The following is a 17,750-nucleotide window of genomic DNA, read 5'->3' as shown; positions in this document are numbered from 1 at the left end:
TTGTTGTATGAAATTCCCTGACTTTTCCAGATTTTGACTAAAACACTTAAATTCCCTGACTTTTCCCTGAATTTTTTGGTCAATTTCCGAATTCCCTGACTTTTTCCGGTTTTTCCCGGTAGCGTGGCAACCCTGTTACTATATTTAATTTTCAGAAAAATAAGATTTTACTTGTTTAGATCCAAAAAAAAAAAAAAAAAGCACAGATTATAGGAATTTGCAGATTAAGGGAATTTTATAATAAATCATACTAAACATCTTTTTTTTTTTTTTTCTTTGAATTTCTTTGTTGTTTTTACTTCCTTGCATGAAGTAAAGGGAAGTATTGTAATCGCGGAAAATTTTGGGTATTGTATTTCAATGAAAATATCCCTTTTGGCCACTCTCAAACATATTTGAATGATGTTTTTGCATGACATCTGTACGTACAGACAGAATAAATGACTCTTTTACTTAAAATGGTTTTAAAACAGATTCAGAAGGCTACCAAAAAAAAAAGTTACGTATGTTCGTATGTAAGTTTTTTTACATACATATATATCTATTTATGTATCACACATAACTCAAAAACAGGTAGCCTCAGAATATTGAAATTTTGTTTATGGGATTGCTATAACATGCATTTGTGCATCTCCCTTTACTGCCTATGTGAGCTCAGTTTTTTATTCTTATATCTCTATCTTACTTTTAATAAAACTAGTAAGCCAAGATTCTTATTTTTTTTTTAAAAAATATCAATTCTGGCTTAAATATCTTATTTTTAATAAAACTAATAAGCAAATATTCTTATATGTTGGTAAAATGTGCATTTTTTGCTGTAAAATGATTAAATTATGTTATCCTTATGTTCCGGTTAAGGTTTTATGCCTTAGTTAATCTGCACACAATAGTTGTAGAATTATCAACAACTTTAAAGTTGTTTAAATATTGCTAAACCTAATAAAGCCACCATTTGTTCGCATTTGAAATTTTTAGTAGAATAGTGAATTAAGTCAATTTTTGCACCTTTCAGAGTCTTTTTGACAAGTGGGACCAAAAAAAAGTTTTGTGCACAGCAAAATTTGTCTTTTAGCTGCATTGCTTGTTTTTACGTAGAAACTCCAATTTTAATTGTAAAAATTATTTTATTAACTTTTTTAAACTGTATTTGATGTTTTATGTTTTTCTGTATTTTACAGTTTTCAACGAAGAAGTTTTGAGCTTTTATGTACGAATGAGAAATATACCTCTAAAGAAAGTGGAGGAAATAAGTTTAAATGAAATGCAGCAAAAATGTGTGTAACTGAATAGGCCGTACACAGGTGTCATGTATCCACATCAGATTTTTTAATAATCATGGAAAAATATTACTTCCAAGGAAAAATGTTGAGCAAAGCAGCAAAAAAGAAATAACGACCATACAAATTGTGGATGTTACAAACATCAAGGATGAATAAATAATTAAGGTGATTAATATGAACAGAAACAAAGAATTGTAAAAGATGTTTTGGACCTTTGCCTATACAATATTTCAATGAAAAAATACAAAAATATTGCATTTAATATGCAGTCTTACATCAAAATCTGTCATCCAACACATATGACTTTTTGTATTTGGAGTTTATGACACAGAAAATGATTATTAGTTTGTTCCTGTTTTATACAGAATTTGAAGCATTTTCTTTGGTGATACTAGAAGTATTCAGTTATGCTTTAAATGTAGTACTATATTTTAAAGCTTTACTTATAGGTCACGTTTTGGCTACCAATAAGCTATTGCATTCAAGAGATTGAATATTAAAATTTAAACAATATTATTTAGTTCAAACACTTAGAACATTAACTAAATACATGTATGCTTTTTTAAGGAGGAATTGCTCACCATAGAGAGATATAGAGAAATATTTCTATCTATGTTAACATTTGTGTTTTACACATATTTAGCATAATTGTAGTATTTAAATTCAACATTTATAGCATACAATTTTTAAACTTGATTTGGTTAGAAAATCAAGTTTAAAAATTGTAATAATAAAATTTTTAAAAATGTTTATACTGTAAAGGGAGACCTTTACAGTATAAACATTTTTTAAAATTTTATTTTGTTTAATTTCAATGTTTCTGAAAGTTGGTATATATTTAAAGCATACTCCACTCAAAGATAAAAACACGTCATTGATAACAACAAAGTATGCTTGGGTGATCTTGCCATGTATCCATAAGATGAAAAATGCACTCAAGAAAAGTATGTCAATAATAAAAAACATTTTCAGCATATAAAATTGAGCTCACTTTCAGTCCAAAAATATTTTTACCTCAAGATACTGCTTCACTACATCTTCAGGGGATGGCCCAAGAAAAATATAAAAGTCTAGTATTCCTCCAATTGTACGAAATGTAAGAGCTGGGCTTGGTTGTAATATTACTTCTAAAAATGCAGGACACATAGAAAGATAATTAATTAAAAAGAAAATGTTTTACTTAACTTATGAAATAATTCATCACCTATTTCTGTTAGTGATTGTAATTATAAAAAGGATCATTAAAATCAGTTACTCACCATAAAGAAATGAATATATATCACTTCTGTCAAAACTGAATAGAGAGAGAGAAAGTAAGGAAAAATTGAAGGGAAAGAGTTATATATTAGTAAATAAAGCATATGCAATTTACAAACATGCATTAATTACTATTCTAATAAGCAAAGCATCAAAAGAAATCAGTACATGTTAAAAAATCCTTTACGACATACATGAGAAATATACACAATTTACTTAAGAATTATAAATACCAAGACTAAATGGAAATGACCCACCTCCATATTTAACATATTCAGATAGCAAGCTTATCTTTTTTCGGTAAAGAGGGATCAAATGTACCAAATAAAGGAAATTTTATTTTTTTCTTTAATCATATTTTACTTCAAAAAAAATTATGCAATTTAAAAACAAATTTTTTTATCTTCAGAATTTTTTTATCTTCAGAAAGGAATTAAAACAAAATTATTTATTTTTCTAACAAAATTAAGCAATGATTTTTTTATTTGTTTAAGTTACCTTTGAGTTCATGATGTCAACAATCAAAATAATATATATACACAATTTTTATTTAAACAAGACAATGAAATATAATTTTATTTATGAAATATTTCATGAAACATAACCTTAATACTTTCAATATACTAAAATTTCTTTTATATTTGCTTTAATATTGCATACTGGGGGGGGGGATTCTTTGCATTGTATCCAAATTCATATAATACCATATTTCTTTAAGCTTATTTTGAGAAAAGGGAAATTCGTTATGGTTAAGCAGTGATTGGTAAAGAAAACATTGAATACTAAGTTTATATAGTGTACAGATGCTTTTCTTTTAATTTTTAAAGGCTACATATTATCAAACATTAATTCAATCAATAACTATCCCTATTTTTTCTGAAATTTAATAACTTTTTAAAACTGGGATTGCCCTGTTATTGTATTTTCTCTTTACATTATTTAAATCAATTTAAAACATAAATAAATTATGATTAAATTTAATTTTATTTGGCCTGGAGAGAATAGCAAGTACGTAATTTAGGTTACTGGAGTTTAGGATATCAGCAACCACATAACTGGAGCAGCATGTAATTTTAAAATTGAAGTAAAAACAGTTATAATATTAAAGAGTCAGGTACCTTTGAAATGCCAAAAATATAATGCCTATTAAAGCTCAATATTTTTATAACTAATTAGTTTACGATTGTGAAATTTTGTACACTTATTTCAACATGCTTTTAATGTGCTTATATTCCAGACATTAAAATATTTCAAATAAAAGAAAAATAAAGTAGCAGCTTTTCACGAACATAAAATTGTAATATGTACCGTGCATAAGATTAGAGATCAGCAAATCACTATTTTAAGCTAATTTTTTCCCCAAAAATTAGAAAATAATGTACAATTTAAATAACTTACTTTTGAAAAATTAAAATATATTTTCTTAATTTTTTGATATCCTTAAATAAACTATTTTCCTATTTTTTAACATAAAATTTTAATTAATTTCATTTCTTCATTCTTTAGTTGGTCATTTTATACCCACACAGAGTTTATATATTTTGTCAAAATTTCCTGAAATTCTGACTGAAGTCAAAGAAATCATCCACACAAGCAGAAATATTATAGTTTTCCGAAAACAATATAATTGCCTTCAAATCATGTAAATGCACATCTTAGTATTAATAAAGAAATATAACAATATATTTAAATGCTTGTAAGTATGCATAATTACATAGTTAAACAGTATTGCATACATAATCATTATAATTTTAATTAACAGAATGACAAATGAATAAAAATTTCATATAATTTCAAATTTAATTACAGTGCTCAGATCTTATGTCAGAAACATAATAGCTGGCCATTTTATAGATATAATGTTTACACAAATGAAATTTCTTAAAATTCTAATTAGCCAATTCACAGAAATCCCATATGCAAGCAGAAATCACAATTTTTATGAAATCTGAAGTGGAGAGAATAATTACCTTAATGTCTGCAAGTATATTACTTTCTTAAAATTAATATATAGATAGTAGATATGCTAAGTTAACTTTTCTATCATGTGTAACTACATATTTGCAGAATCATACACAAAAGCATTTTTTTATGTATGTAGAAAAGCATTTTATACATAACATAAGAAATTGGCTGAAATGTAAATACACTGCTCGACATTGAAAATGCAACACCAAGAAGGAGTGATCAGAAATTTATGCAAATTTTAAAGTAGATGCATGTCACTGAGTTATGCGAATGATGCGAAATGCGCAGCTCTCCGACGCATGTGAAGTAAGATATAAGGGAAGAAACGTGCCGAATGGGCAATATTCATATCGTTATTTCTGTCAGACGAATTAGCAAAGAAAGTTGGTTTTTGTCCCGGAGGATACGTGTAATAGGAGAGAATTGCCAGGCCGTCATCAATGAAGGCACTTCAAGCAGATAGACAATTTTACGAGGGGTACGGTGATCAGACTGAGAAGGGCAGGTTGGTCCTTACGTCAAATCGCAGATGATACCCACATGGATGCGAGCATGGTGAATCGGCTATGGTGAACATGGTTGGAACAAGGAAATGTGGGAAGAAGGAGAGGTGCAGGTGCAGCCAGAGTGACGTCAGCACGCATGGATTGACGCATCCGCCGACAAGCTGTGGCCGTCCCACAAGTCACTTGTACCGCAATTCTGCAGCATGTGCAAGATACCCTGGATGTTTCCGTGTTGACCAGAACCATTTCCCGTCGATTGGTTGAAAGTGGCCTGCACTCATGGCGTCCGTTAAGAAGACTGCCATTGACCCGACAGCATAGACGGCAACGTTTAGAATGGTGACAGGCCGGAGCGATGTGGATGACAAAATGGCGAAACGCCGTGTTCTCAGCTGAGTCACGCTTCTGTTTATCCAGTGACAGTCGCCATATATGTGTGCGGCGTCAACGTGGAGACAGATTTAATCTGGCAGTAACTGTGGAATGCCCCACCACACGACAACGTGGCATAATGGTTTGGGGCACTATTGCCTACGATTCCAGGTCAACTCTAGTTCGTATTCAGGGCACTACGACAGCTGAACGATACTTGGATAATGTACTGCAGCCGGTGGCAATCTGCTACCTTCAGGGGCAGCCTAATGCAATTTTTCAGCAGGATAGTGCCCGACCACACAGTACTGGCGTCTGCCAACATGCTCTGCAAAGTATACAGATGCTTCCCTGGCCACCGTACTCTCCTGATCTGTCCCCAATCGAACATGTGTGGGATGTGATTGGACGTCGTTTGCAGACTCTGCCCCTGCCTCATTCAGAAAATGAAATGTGGCAAACGGTAGAAAGGGAATGGAGAGCCATCCCTCAGGACACCATCTGCACTCTTATTGACTCTATGCCTAGACGTGTTTCTTCAAGCATCGCTGTCCTCGGTGGTCCTACATCCTACTGAGCCGACGCCGTTCTCACTCTGTATTCTGACTATCATTTTGAAATAATGATCACTTATTGCTGCTTGCTGTCTCTGTCTTTTTTCCAAATTTCATCACTTTCTGACTACTCCTTCTTGGTGTTGCATTTTCAATGTCGAGCAGTGTATAATAATAATAACAATAATAATAACCATTAGGCTTTTCAAATGGCAAAGGCTTAGAAATATTTTTACCATAACTTCACAGTGAATTTTTACAGAGATTTAATTTTAAAATACTTGCAAAACAAATGAATTTTAACATAAAAGAATTAAAAAAAAAAAAAAAAGAGGTCAACACTTTTTTGTTTATTTAGTATTGGTATTTGGATCAACATTTTCAGGGGTTACCTGACCCCTGAAAATAACTACTGGGTGAGAACTTTTTACTTTTATAATTGAAAACATTTAAATAATTATGACAATTATGACTATTCTTTATAATTGAAAACATAAAATAATGATGGATTTTTATCAATAGTGTCAGGACAACAATTTTTAGGAGTGAAATACCTTCTGCATTTTAATCTTTATTTTTTAATTTCATTTATTTCTGATTCTATCTACTATTATATAATAGCTATCAAAATGACAATTTTAAATTTTCTAAATGTTAAACAGACAATTTATTCAACATTTAGCTTTGTTTTTCCTAAAATTTTAGAAGTTTCCATGTGAATCCAGGTAATTATAAAAATGTTAAACTCCTTTTAAGAAACTTAAATTTCTCATTCATAACAAACTAAAAATCTCAAGAGATATATGAGAGAAAATAACTACCCATTGCATTGCTATTCAAGAGAAAAACACCATGCACATTTCCATCTTCCTCTACATTCATATAAAATGGATGAACCCCATAAAGATTTGAATCATGCTGAAAACAACAAAGTGAAACTTTAAATCAATTCACAATTTATAAACATTGGGTTTTCATTCAATTTTGCATTGTTTGGTTTATAACAGCAAAATCTGTAGCACATGAAATTAAATAATGTTATATTAAAAATGCCTAGTAAACTCAGTTTTTTATATTAGAGGAGATTCCTCAAGTCTTATTACTTACTGTTAATTTTCAGTGTCTCTAAAGAATGAGAATAGCATATAATTACAATGTATGCCTATTTTTCATGAATGACATATTTTAGTAAAATAAAATTAATACAAGCTAATGAATAATTGTGACCGAAACAGCTTTAATGTTATCAGAAGGTAAGAATATTCCAGTTCTTGAACTCAAAACAATACATCACTTCAATATTAGTATGACTGCTGCAATTAATATATTAAAACAAAGAAAATGCATTTTTAGCAAATTATTAATAAATAAATAATCTCAAATATTGGCCAAAACAATGATTTAAATTTTAGTAGATTATCTGCATTAATGTGACATAGCAAACACTTAATAATATCATGCATAGAAAACTAATTCTTACCATAAATTTGAAAAATTTTTAATACCTCATAACAACTTTAATTTCTTTACTGAATTATAAGAAATTTTAATACATACAGAAGTGATGTTTACATACAAGGGTTGGTTTTTGTGATGTTTACATGTAAGGATTGCAATTTTTATTTATGGCCTAATAATGAAAAATCAAATATTTATGATCGAAATTGGTTTTATTATTTTTCAAAATATTATCCATGAAGATCAATACACTTTTGCATGCGTCTAAACCAATTTTCGAAGCACTTTTCCCACTCGAATTGAGGTAACTCCAAAACATGCATTTTGAATGCATCAACCACTTCTTCGGGTGTTGCAAATCGCTGACCACGTAATTTATTTTTGATATGCCAGAATAAAAAACGTCATTGGGTGCCAAATTAGGGCTGTATGGCAGATGGCCCATCAATTCGATGTTTCGACCCGTCAAAAATTCCTTTGTTAGAGCCAATGTGCAAGAAGAGCTCGCATTGTCATGATGAAGGAAGATTTGACTCTTTTTCTGCCTTTTTCGAATTTCTCCAAATGACTTCTGGCTAACAAATGCTCGTGTACCATTTGGAAGTGACCATCTTGCATTGCTATAAAGCCATTGTCACCATGTGACAGGTAATGCCGAAGAAACAGGCCACCATTTGCTTTGATGTGCTTTTCCTATGAAAAACTTTTGTTGGATTTGGCTCATCTTGAAAGACCCACACAGTTGAGTGCTTTTTTGCTTCGGGTTCATATGCACAAATCCATGATTTGTCACCTGTCAGATTATGAGGAATCCAACATGAGCTAATGTTTTTTACCGCCAAATGCTCATGTAATATCTTATTGATGATTGTCATACTAATACCCAAAGATGCCTCAATCTCACGGTATGTCACATGACGATCTTGCTTTATCAGTTCACGCACAGCATTGATATTTTCTGTTACAACAATTGATTTTGGATGACCTTCACAGAATTCATCCTGGAGAGAACATCGACCATGATTGAATTTGTTATATCAGTTTTTTACAGTGCTGTAGGATGGTGCTTTATTGTTGTGTTAAGAATTAAGTTCATCAAAGCACTCTTGTCTTGGTAATCCATGTCAAAAGTTATGATAAATAATTGCACGAAAATGTTCGAGTCAATTCTATACTTTACCTAAGATGAATTTTTTTAGTTCACTGTAAACAACACAAATCATGCTAAAATGGCAAGTCTTTCTGAAGAAGTTATGGTTAAAAATATCAAACTTTCAATTGGAATCATCTGCGGTCACCTAGCAAGATTTAGTGCTGCCAAGGCCAGAAATATAAATAGCAACCTTCATAAATTAATACTAAAATATCAGCATGCAATAAGACTTAGTAATGATGCATATCTCTTGACTCATCAATTTAAGAATGCAATCCTGTGGCTCAAACTAAATTATTTATAGGATCACTAAAAACAGATCTTTTATAACATCTATTCAACCATAGAATATATGAGCAATTTTAATGAAAAACAACTCGAAGTACAGAGGTTGGACAAAAATATGGAAACACCTTTAAAAAAACATGTTTCTTTGCTTAATATAGTGTAGGAAACCCATTGGCATCCAAAACAGCTTGCAGTCTTCTCGGAATGGATAAATACAGTTCCTGTATGTTTGCCAAGGGAATACTATACCATTCTTCCTGCAAAACAGTGGCAAGTTCAGATAACGATGTTGGCGGTGGATAACGAGAACGCACTTTCTGTTCCAATGTAGACCACAAAGGTTCGATAATATTCAGGTCTGGTGACTGTGGTGGCCAGGGGAGATGGGACAACTCATCCTCGTGCTCAGAAAACCAGTCCTGGACAATGTGAGCTGTGTGAACAGGGGCTTTGACGTCTTGGAAGACACCATCACCATCGGGGAACAAAGTTTGTACCATGGGATGAACTTGATCGGCCAAAATGTTCACGTAAGTCTTGGCAGTCATGTGCTCTGACACAGTTATCATGCGGCTAGCAGAGAACCACGATATGGCTGCCCAAACCATAACAGAACCCCCGCCATGTTTCACTCTTGGCAACAAGCAGTCTGTATTATAGGCTTGAGATGGTGTTCTCCAGAGGTAAACTCGGCCAGAAGAGGGAAACAATGTGAAAGAAGACTCGTCAGACCATATTACTCGCTTCCACTGCTCTATAGTCCAGGCTTTATGACTTAAACACCACCTTTTCCTGTTACGGGCATTATCATCACTGATGAGTGGCTTCTCAATTCCAGCACGGCCAGCAATTCCCTGTTTAATGAAGCTCCCTTCTAATTGTTTTGGTACTCACAGGGTTCGGTAACACAACATTCATTTCAGCAGTAACTTTTGCAGCTGTGGTCTTCTTATTTTTCGTCACAATTGCCCTTAATGATCGTCTGTCACGATCACTCAGGACACACTTTCGTCCGCACTGTGATTTAGCAGATGATGTTTTTCCGCTTTTCAAATATGCGGAATAAATCTTCGATACAGTACCTCTTGAAACACTAAACACCTCGGCTACCTTGCTTACGAAAGCACCTACCATACGTGCTCCAACAATTTGCCCACGTTCGAAGTCTGTTAACTCTGACATAATGCAATGACAACCTCACATAACAGTACTCCGACAACAACTGAACTGTTTAGCACATTTACGAAGTTGTATAGGTGGCGTCAGTAGTCAAAAACGCTAGCGCCACCTACATATTTCATTAAAATCAATCTTTCTTTTCAAACATGCATTTCACAAGGTGTTTCCATATTTTTGTCCATCCACTGTAGTTACTCTTTTTCAAGCAGTAAAACAAGAAACGTAAGTTGCAACACTAAGAATTCCTGCTTACATTTACTGCAAAAACACTTTTTAATACATTTTGTACTTACATCTATTGTAATATCTCTTGCAAAAAAGCTTAATTTTTTCCAGTTAATATCATGTTTATATTCAGCAGTAGTATGTTCACCAAAGCCATACAAATACGGAGATGCTAATCTTGTAGAAATTTGGTTATATTGCTCTGAAAATATCATTCCTGGAATATTTGTGTCAAATCTACAGAAAATAAAATAAACACCGTATCAGAGGCTTGACAAATAATAATTCAGAAAATGAATGAAATATATGTTTTTTAGATAACTTATACACAATTTTTTACAAAGAATATCTTCCTATCAATACGCACAATATTAATTACTGCATACAGATGTTACCAATTCTCATCATAATCACATACTTTATTTTTTACTCTGCCCTTTTATCCATTATTCAGTTAAGATGAAAATATTAGCAAACCCAGCATAGCATTTTAGCTAATATCGAGCTCTATCACACAAAGTACCATTGTAAGCTTTAATACAACAGTTGGGACATTTCTGTGGTATTAAAACATACATAATACAATACTTGTGTAATAATACTTGCATATTCATGAATATTTCAGTTTGCTGATCAAAAAGTAAATATTAAGTCTTCATTCCAGTTTGTTAAATTCTTACACTATATTTGGGGAAAATAATTCTTAAAAAAAGAAGGAATTAAATAAAATAATAGGGCTTTTAAAATGTCATAAATTAATATGTATAGTTAATATTTTGATTATCCAATAGGAGGTTTAACTCAGTACTTATATGAGAAATAGAGGTTTGAGTTCAGTGTATATTCAGATGTTTCATTAAAAAATTGTTAAAGACAACAATACATGCAAGTAAGATGGTACACTGCGAAGGGGAAAAAAAAGGAATGGTTCTACATCTCCCGTTCTACCGAGTCGATTGACGAAATTCAACTTGCGTTTTTCATGTCTCGAAAGCGCGACTTAGGATATGTATTACATTTATATATAGCATTGTTCTAATATAGGTATTTTGACACAAAATCGGACTCTTTCTGAAATAACATACCAATTTTTTTCCATATTTCGATTCTATGATGATTCTAAGCCAAACTACCGAGTTTTGTAAAAATCGCACAAGTAGTTTTTAAAAATTTAGCTCCTCAATGTTAACTGAGTTTGGTATTTATTATTTAATCTCTCTTTTTTATTAAACTTATTTGATTCTTCCTTTCACATTTCGAAATTTAGGTTCTTTCCAAATAAAATTCATCCATTTTTATGATGTATTTTTAAAATTTGTATTTTAAAATAATTTTTAAAAATTTTTCAAAAAAATTTTGAATTATAATCTATAAAATTTTTAAGCATAACTGCAAAAAATTAGTTTTTTATTCCCAATTTCCAAAGATATACGTGAATTTATATATTGGCACGTTTTGAAATTTGGCATATTTGTTGAAAGCAATAAAATATCAAATGAGGTTTAGACACTTTGCTAAAATTATTTGAAATTAAGAACAATGTGACTTTTTTCCACTCATGTACAGTGTAAAAATGTAGGAACGAGGTGCACTTTTTTTCCGCTCCGACATAATGAAAGAGAAAGGAAAATTGATTCCTGTATATTAAAAAGTGCGCCAAGTGAATTAATTATTCTTGGCACAAACTGAACAAAATTGAGCCAATAAAAATTTTTGAATTTCTTTATAAATTTCGCACTAAATTTTATAAAATTTATTATCTATGCATAATTTACATCATAGAATCAAAATATGAAAAACAATTGGTATGTTATTTCAGAAAAAGTCCGATTTCGTGTCAAAATACCTATATTAGAACAATGCTCCATTTTTATTTTTTTCCGCAGTGTACATTTAATATATTAGTAATCATTCAACAGATCTGTCAACACTGATTCAGAACATTTTATTTTAGATAATGTAAATTTAATCATCAATGACTGAACAAATTATTTGGCATTTTTCTCAGTAAAATGAGTACAATTTGACGAATAGATAATGGTCTTGCTTTACAGCCACAAAACAAATCTCTAAAATGAAGAAAAGAACTTTTCTGGGAATTCCCATATTTCCAGTTCTAAGAAATAATATACATACTAGGACAACATATTCCTGGCTAAAATCTTGTCTGTAATAAATGGATGCTGTTGCCAGTTGACAATGTATAATTTTTTTTATTCAATACAGTAAAAATGCATTTCTCAATACATATTAATCATTTAAAACCCCATTTTACCTGCACTCCTTAATAATATTTAGCAGCTAATGTTCTTTATACCATGAATGAAATTATTTAGAACTGACTGATTACAAAATTTCTAACTCTACTTCTTACGATGCTTTTTTACATTCAGGAAAAATTCATATGTTATGATAGGATTCGCAGCAATGTATGGATTGCAATAATACACATATATTTTAATTTTTCTCAAACAATTAGTACATTTTTAATACTTTGATATTTTTCTGCTTATACCATTTAACATTCAAAAAAGAAAGTCAGAAACAAATTAAGTTTTGAAATTAAATTCTTTCTGAGTTTTTATTTTATCAAACACTAAAAATTTAGTTTCAGGACTTAGCAACAGATATCACTTTTATTTAAAATAAGAAATGAAACAGCTAAAAAAAATGTTTAAATTCTTATTAATTTTTATAGATTATTAGCAAATTGTTCTATGAGATGCTAAGACTGCATTCTGAAATTTTCAAATTATAAGATTTCTCTCCCTTTCTTTTTTTAAATGTTCATCAATTTAAAATAATATAAACAATTAAAATAATGAATTCAAATATGGAAAAACTGAAAGCGCTAACTGTTGAAATGAAATTCAAAGATGAAGTGCACCCATTATGAATGAAGAGTCTGTGAATTATAAAAGGAAAATGAATACAGTCAAAAGTCTTTAATCCGGACTCGTCGGGCGATTCCGGATTATAGATCATCAATTTAAATCTGGTAAGATGGCATGCAGAAATTATAAAATTAAAAATATGAAACCGTAATTTATGAAATAAAGAGCAATTATGATCTAAAGGGTATCAAAATTTACAAAAAAAAAAAAAAAAAAAAAAAAAAGCTTAATATTTATTTGTTTACTTTATTAAACATTTCTTTCAATGTGTGCACGCGTAAAGCATACATTACGCGTAATCGAAATTAGAAAATTGTAACCAGAAAACTATTTGATGGGTATTCGTGATATTTATAATGACGAGGAATTTGATTTAAATCATATCAAAGAAGGAGTACATCGAAATGAAATACTACATTTAGTGAGGAATTATACGCAGAATAAAATAAAAACATCTGCCCTGAAGATAAGGATAGTGCTGACAGATCAACTTCTAGTTCATTGTGCGCCGCGATGTTCCCCCCCCTCGCAGAGCAACGCGAAATTGATAAACAGATTTCGGAATAGTTAGAGAAACAAATCACCTTTCTGTCACTTTCTTCATGCCTTTATCCATCCTTTGCAGCAATTCCACTTTCTGTTTAATGGACATCAAAACATGCTTTCGCTTTGTAGATCCTTTGGCAACTCCAGGATTGGAAACTCTTTTTGACATATTTAAAAGTTCAAGCTTACTTTTTCATAAAATTGCTCTAACAGTTTGCAAAAAATAATAAGCCGGATCCAATTTGAAGATTAAGGAACAACGCAATCTGCAACATTAACTGAAATAGATAATTAGATAATTTTAGCTTAGATTATACCATCCGTTATACATTAAACGCGCATGCATAAACGTATTATGCGCATGCGTAAATGCATGTGCAGAAAGTTTGTAGCTTTGAGGTCCAGATTTTTTAGATCATTCCGGATTATGGACTTTTGACTGTATTTGTTTTTGTTTTTTTAAAGTACAGAAGTGAGCAAATTTAGCACTAAAAAGGCTATTGCTTTCTCATGTACAACGATCTGCTTTTGCTTAAAAATATATCAGATAATTGCATAAATTTGACATCAAAACACAAATTTTGAAGCATAAAATTTGATCATTTGTGAAATACAACTTCATGGAAAGAATTTTTGCATTATCTGCTGTTAGGCATAGTGCCATACTCCTGAAGTAATGCAACATTTTCTTTTTTATCAGCTGGCAAACTCCAAAATCCTCACAAGATTCTTCACAAGGATAAAAAATGCACTCGATGCAACAAAAAAAAAAAAAAAAAAAGAAAAAAAAGAAACACTAACAATCATAGCTTCCAACATTGAAAAATGAAAAACTGGGAGTTTCTGAAAGGTTTTTGAGCTGTGTGGTGATATCATTCTAAAAGAACACAAAAGTTGATTTAAAATCACTTTATAATGAATGATTCAATTTATTCAACTATTTGTATTATTCATTACAAATTCTAACTTTTATGTTTTTTGGCTAATTTCACTTTGCAACTTTCTCACATTTTTATACTTCGACATTTCTGAATGGTAAAAATAAAAGTAATTAAGGTACATATTATTGTGTGGATAAACTTGGTAATGTACCATATTATTTGCAAGATACTTTCTCCCTTCTCACTGTGTGCATTCGTAGTGTTACTGAAAGTGCAGCCAGCTGGAAATCAGAAGCAGCTTAAATCATTCTACAATACTAGCGCAAACTAAAATGTGGTGGACAATAATTCATCACCAGAATTTGGCAACTAGGTACCTTCGCAGTGTAATCAAACTGCTAGCCATCAAAAATGCAACACCATGAAGGAAACATTCAAACAGCATGAAACTTGCATCATGCAACACCATGAAGGAAACATTCAAACAGCATGAAATTTGCATCATGCATACTGTGATCAAATATGAAAATAATTACGATTTTAGCAGAGGCACATATCATGGGCAATTGCAGCATTCCTTACATATATAAAGGGAGGAAGGAGTGCCATTTTGAATAACATGAATTGTTATATCATGAGTTTTTTGGGTGTGCAGCTTCTGCAATCATATCACAATTAATGTAGCAATTGGTGTCTGAAATAACAATTCTGTGTCTTTACAGTATAATAGACTGTCCGCTAACTGTCCTTTCCTTCACTTACCTTTCACTTTAAACCACAGCCATTTCTGTTTGCAATGGTGCATTGATGGCGAAGACAGACACGTAAATGGCATGACATGCAATTTCATATGAATCACACTTCTGCCTACAGCAACCCAATGATCAGAATAGGGTTTCGAGACACTGTGAAGAAAGGCTGCTTGACTGTTGAGTTACGCATCATCATACTGGTCCTGCACCTGGTGTGCACCATCCTATGCCATGGGCATGGATGGTACTGGATTCCACTTTCGCAACCCCCTAATATGCAACATCAGTACACTTACCAGCCAACATAATATCTCCAAGGTTTTGAAGACTGTTCTTCTTTCTTACCATCAGGGCTAAGTTTTAGCAGGACAATGCATGACCACATGTTGCCCATTCTTCAACCTTTCTTCTTAGCCCACTATATTTGCATTGTTATCCTGGCCTGCCCATTCTCCAAATCTATCACCAATTGAAACCGCCTGTTCAATGACTGAAAAACACCTAGCCAGGCATGCCACACTGCGGATACACTAGATGAACTTTGTGTGGAGGCAGCATGAACTGCCATTTCCCAACAACACATCCAAAGCCTCTTTCACTCAATGCTATGGCATGTAGTGGCAGTTGTTAACAAACGTGGAGGCAACACTTATTACTGATTTTTGAGTGTTCCTCATCTCAAAAAAGGTTATATTTCAAATCAATTAACACTGATAATATGTGTAATCTCAAATAAATTTGGCTTGCCCTTTTTCATGCTGCATTCTGAATGGCAGCAGTGTAGAAGCACATCCGGCTAGCCAATTGGAGGGTCTGCAGTTTGAATCCCATTGAAGATATTGCATATTTTTCATGTTTACTGTTGCAAAATAAATACAAATATTTATTGATTAACCATTTCATTTAATGAGAAAAATTATGTTGAAAATCACTAGGAATGGGGGAATAAAATTTGCATAATTTAACCTTCATTAAGTCAAAAATGAAACTTAAAATGTTAAAATTTTATTTGCACAATTTAATTTTATTGCTGGAAAACACTTTCAGTAAAGGCTAAAAATTACAAACTGGGAGATTCGTTGATCTACAAGGGGACTGGAGGTGTGTCTAAAAACAGGTCTCCAGGTAAAGCAGGGAGAGTTGGCAGCTGTGCTAACAACCATGGAATTTGAAGGTCATGGGCTTTGCTGCAATGCTTTTTTGCTCATCTGCTGCATGTGCACATATACCTGGGTCACCACATAAAATACATTTTGATGACATCATGGGTTACACATTTTTGTAACATAGCACATTGCCTCTTGAATACTTTTTGGGAGGAGGGTGCAGATAATCAGAAAGCACCAAATTTCATTCTTTGTTTTTCCTCATCTCATTTTGCATTTCTGATATACATTTGTTCCTTTGTTTACAAAACTATACTATAATCAAAATCACAATATTTATTGAACTCATTTAGTCATATACTGAAACATTTACATTCAGACTTTAAGTAATTTACAGAGGTGATACCTGTAATATTTAATAATTTGTAAATGGCAATATTTAATATTTAATAACTTGTAATTGGCAACACTTGTGATACATATATGAAAATAGAATTATGCTGATATTGCAGTTCTCAGTAACATATAATATTCTATGCTTATCAATAAATATTTTCTGAAAACTAAAAGTGCACCCTCATTATTTTATATGGTGTCAGGAGTATTTTCCTTTAAAAGTTTAAAACCACCAGAGCCGATGGAAAAACAGATGTAAAAGGATATGATTCCAGATATTCTCAAGGGCTAAGTTAAGAAGATCAACTACCAAACTCTTATAACTCAGAAACAAGAGACAGTGAGCAAAGAATTAGAAGTGGGAGAGTGATTAGAAAGCTGGCCAGGTATTTAGATTGATTTTAGACTGTTAAAAAAAAATAAAATCTTTTGAACTCTTTAAAAAAAATGGAAGATGTAATATTTAATCGTTTGTAAATGGCAACATTTAACATTTAGTAACTTGTAATTGGCAATGCTTGGGATACATATATGAAAATAGAACTATGCTGATATTGCAGTTCTCAATAATATATAATATTCTATGCTTATAAATAAATAATTTCTAAAAACTAAAAGTGCACCCTCATTATTTTATAATACCCATACAGAAGAATGAATTACAACTGAAATTTAAAAGGAGGAGAATAAAAATTATTGCATCAAATGTAATGCGATTTTAAATTAATTATATTTCTTATAATATTATATACTAATTTAATGTGCTTCATGGTGATTATACATAGGCCTTCAAATATTCATGCAGCTTTTTCTTTTCCATACAGAGTTTTTAAATTTAATTCATTATATATATAATAAGTGTTATATATGCATATATATATATATATATATATATAGCTGAAAGTCTAGTTATACAGATAGAGCAAACTAACATT

General features: G+C 31.5%; 1 protein-coding gene across 6 annotated transcripts in view; it reads right to left on the bottom strand.

Moving 5' to 3' along the window:
- LOC118201094 (lysosomal alpha-glucosidase-like) overlaps positions 1-17,750 on the bottom strand; it is a 184,572-nt gene that overhangs the window by 119,743 nt on the left and 47,079 nt on the right. For 5 of the 6 annotated variants that reach the window (XR_015039502.1, XM_085810921.1, XM_085810923.1 and 2 more), the window contains exons 4-6: positions 10,309-10,477; positions 6,759-6,855; positions 2,295-2,407 (exon numbers count right to left, since the gene is read on the bottom strand). Coding sequence is in view for 5 of the 6 variants with exons in the window: in XM_085810921.1 (XP_085667047.1) it covers positions 2,295-2,407; positions 6,759-6,855; positions 10,309-10,477 (379 nt within the window). In the remaining variant the exon portion in view is untranslated. Of the gene's footprint in view, positions 1-2,294; positions 2,408-6,758; positions 6,856-10,308; positions 10,478-13,718; positions 13,959-17,750 lie in introns of all 6 variants that reach the window. The other variant, XM_085810925.1, reaches the window with a different exon arrangement.

The sequence above is a fragment of the Stegodyphus dumicola genome, chromosome 2, assembly GCF_044657685.1.
Source record: "Stegodyphus dumicola isolate Sdum_Otavi_A_Nest chromosome 2, ASM4465768v1".
In the NCBI taxonomy this organism is placed as follows: domain Eukaryota; kingdom Metazoa; phylum Arthropoda; class Arachnida; order Araneae; family Eresidae; genus Stegodyphus; species Stegodyphus dumicola.
Note: the sequence above shows the minus strand (reverse complement) of the source record. Positions and strands in the feature narration are given on the sequence as shown.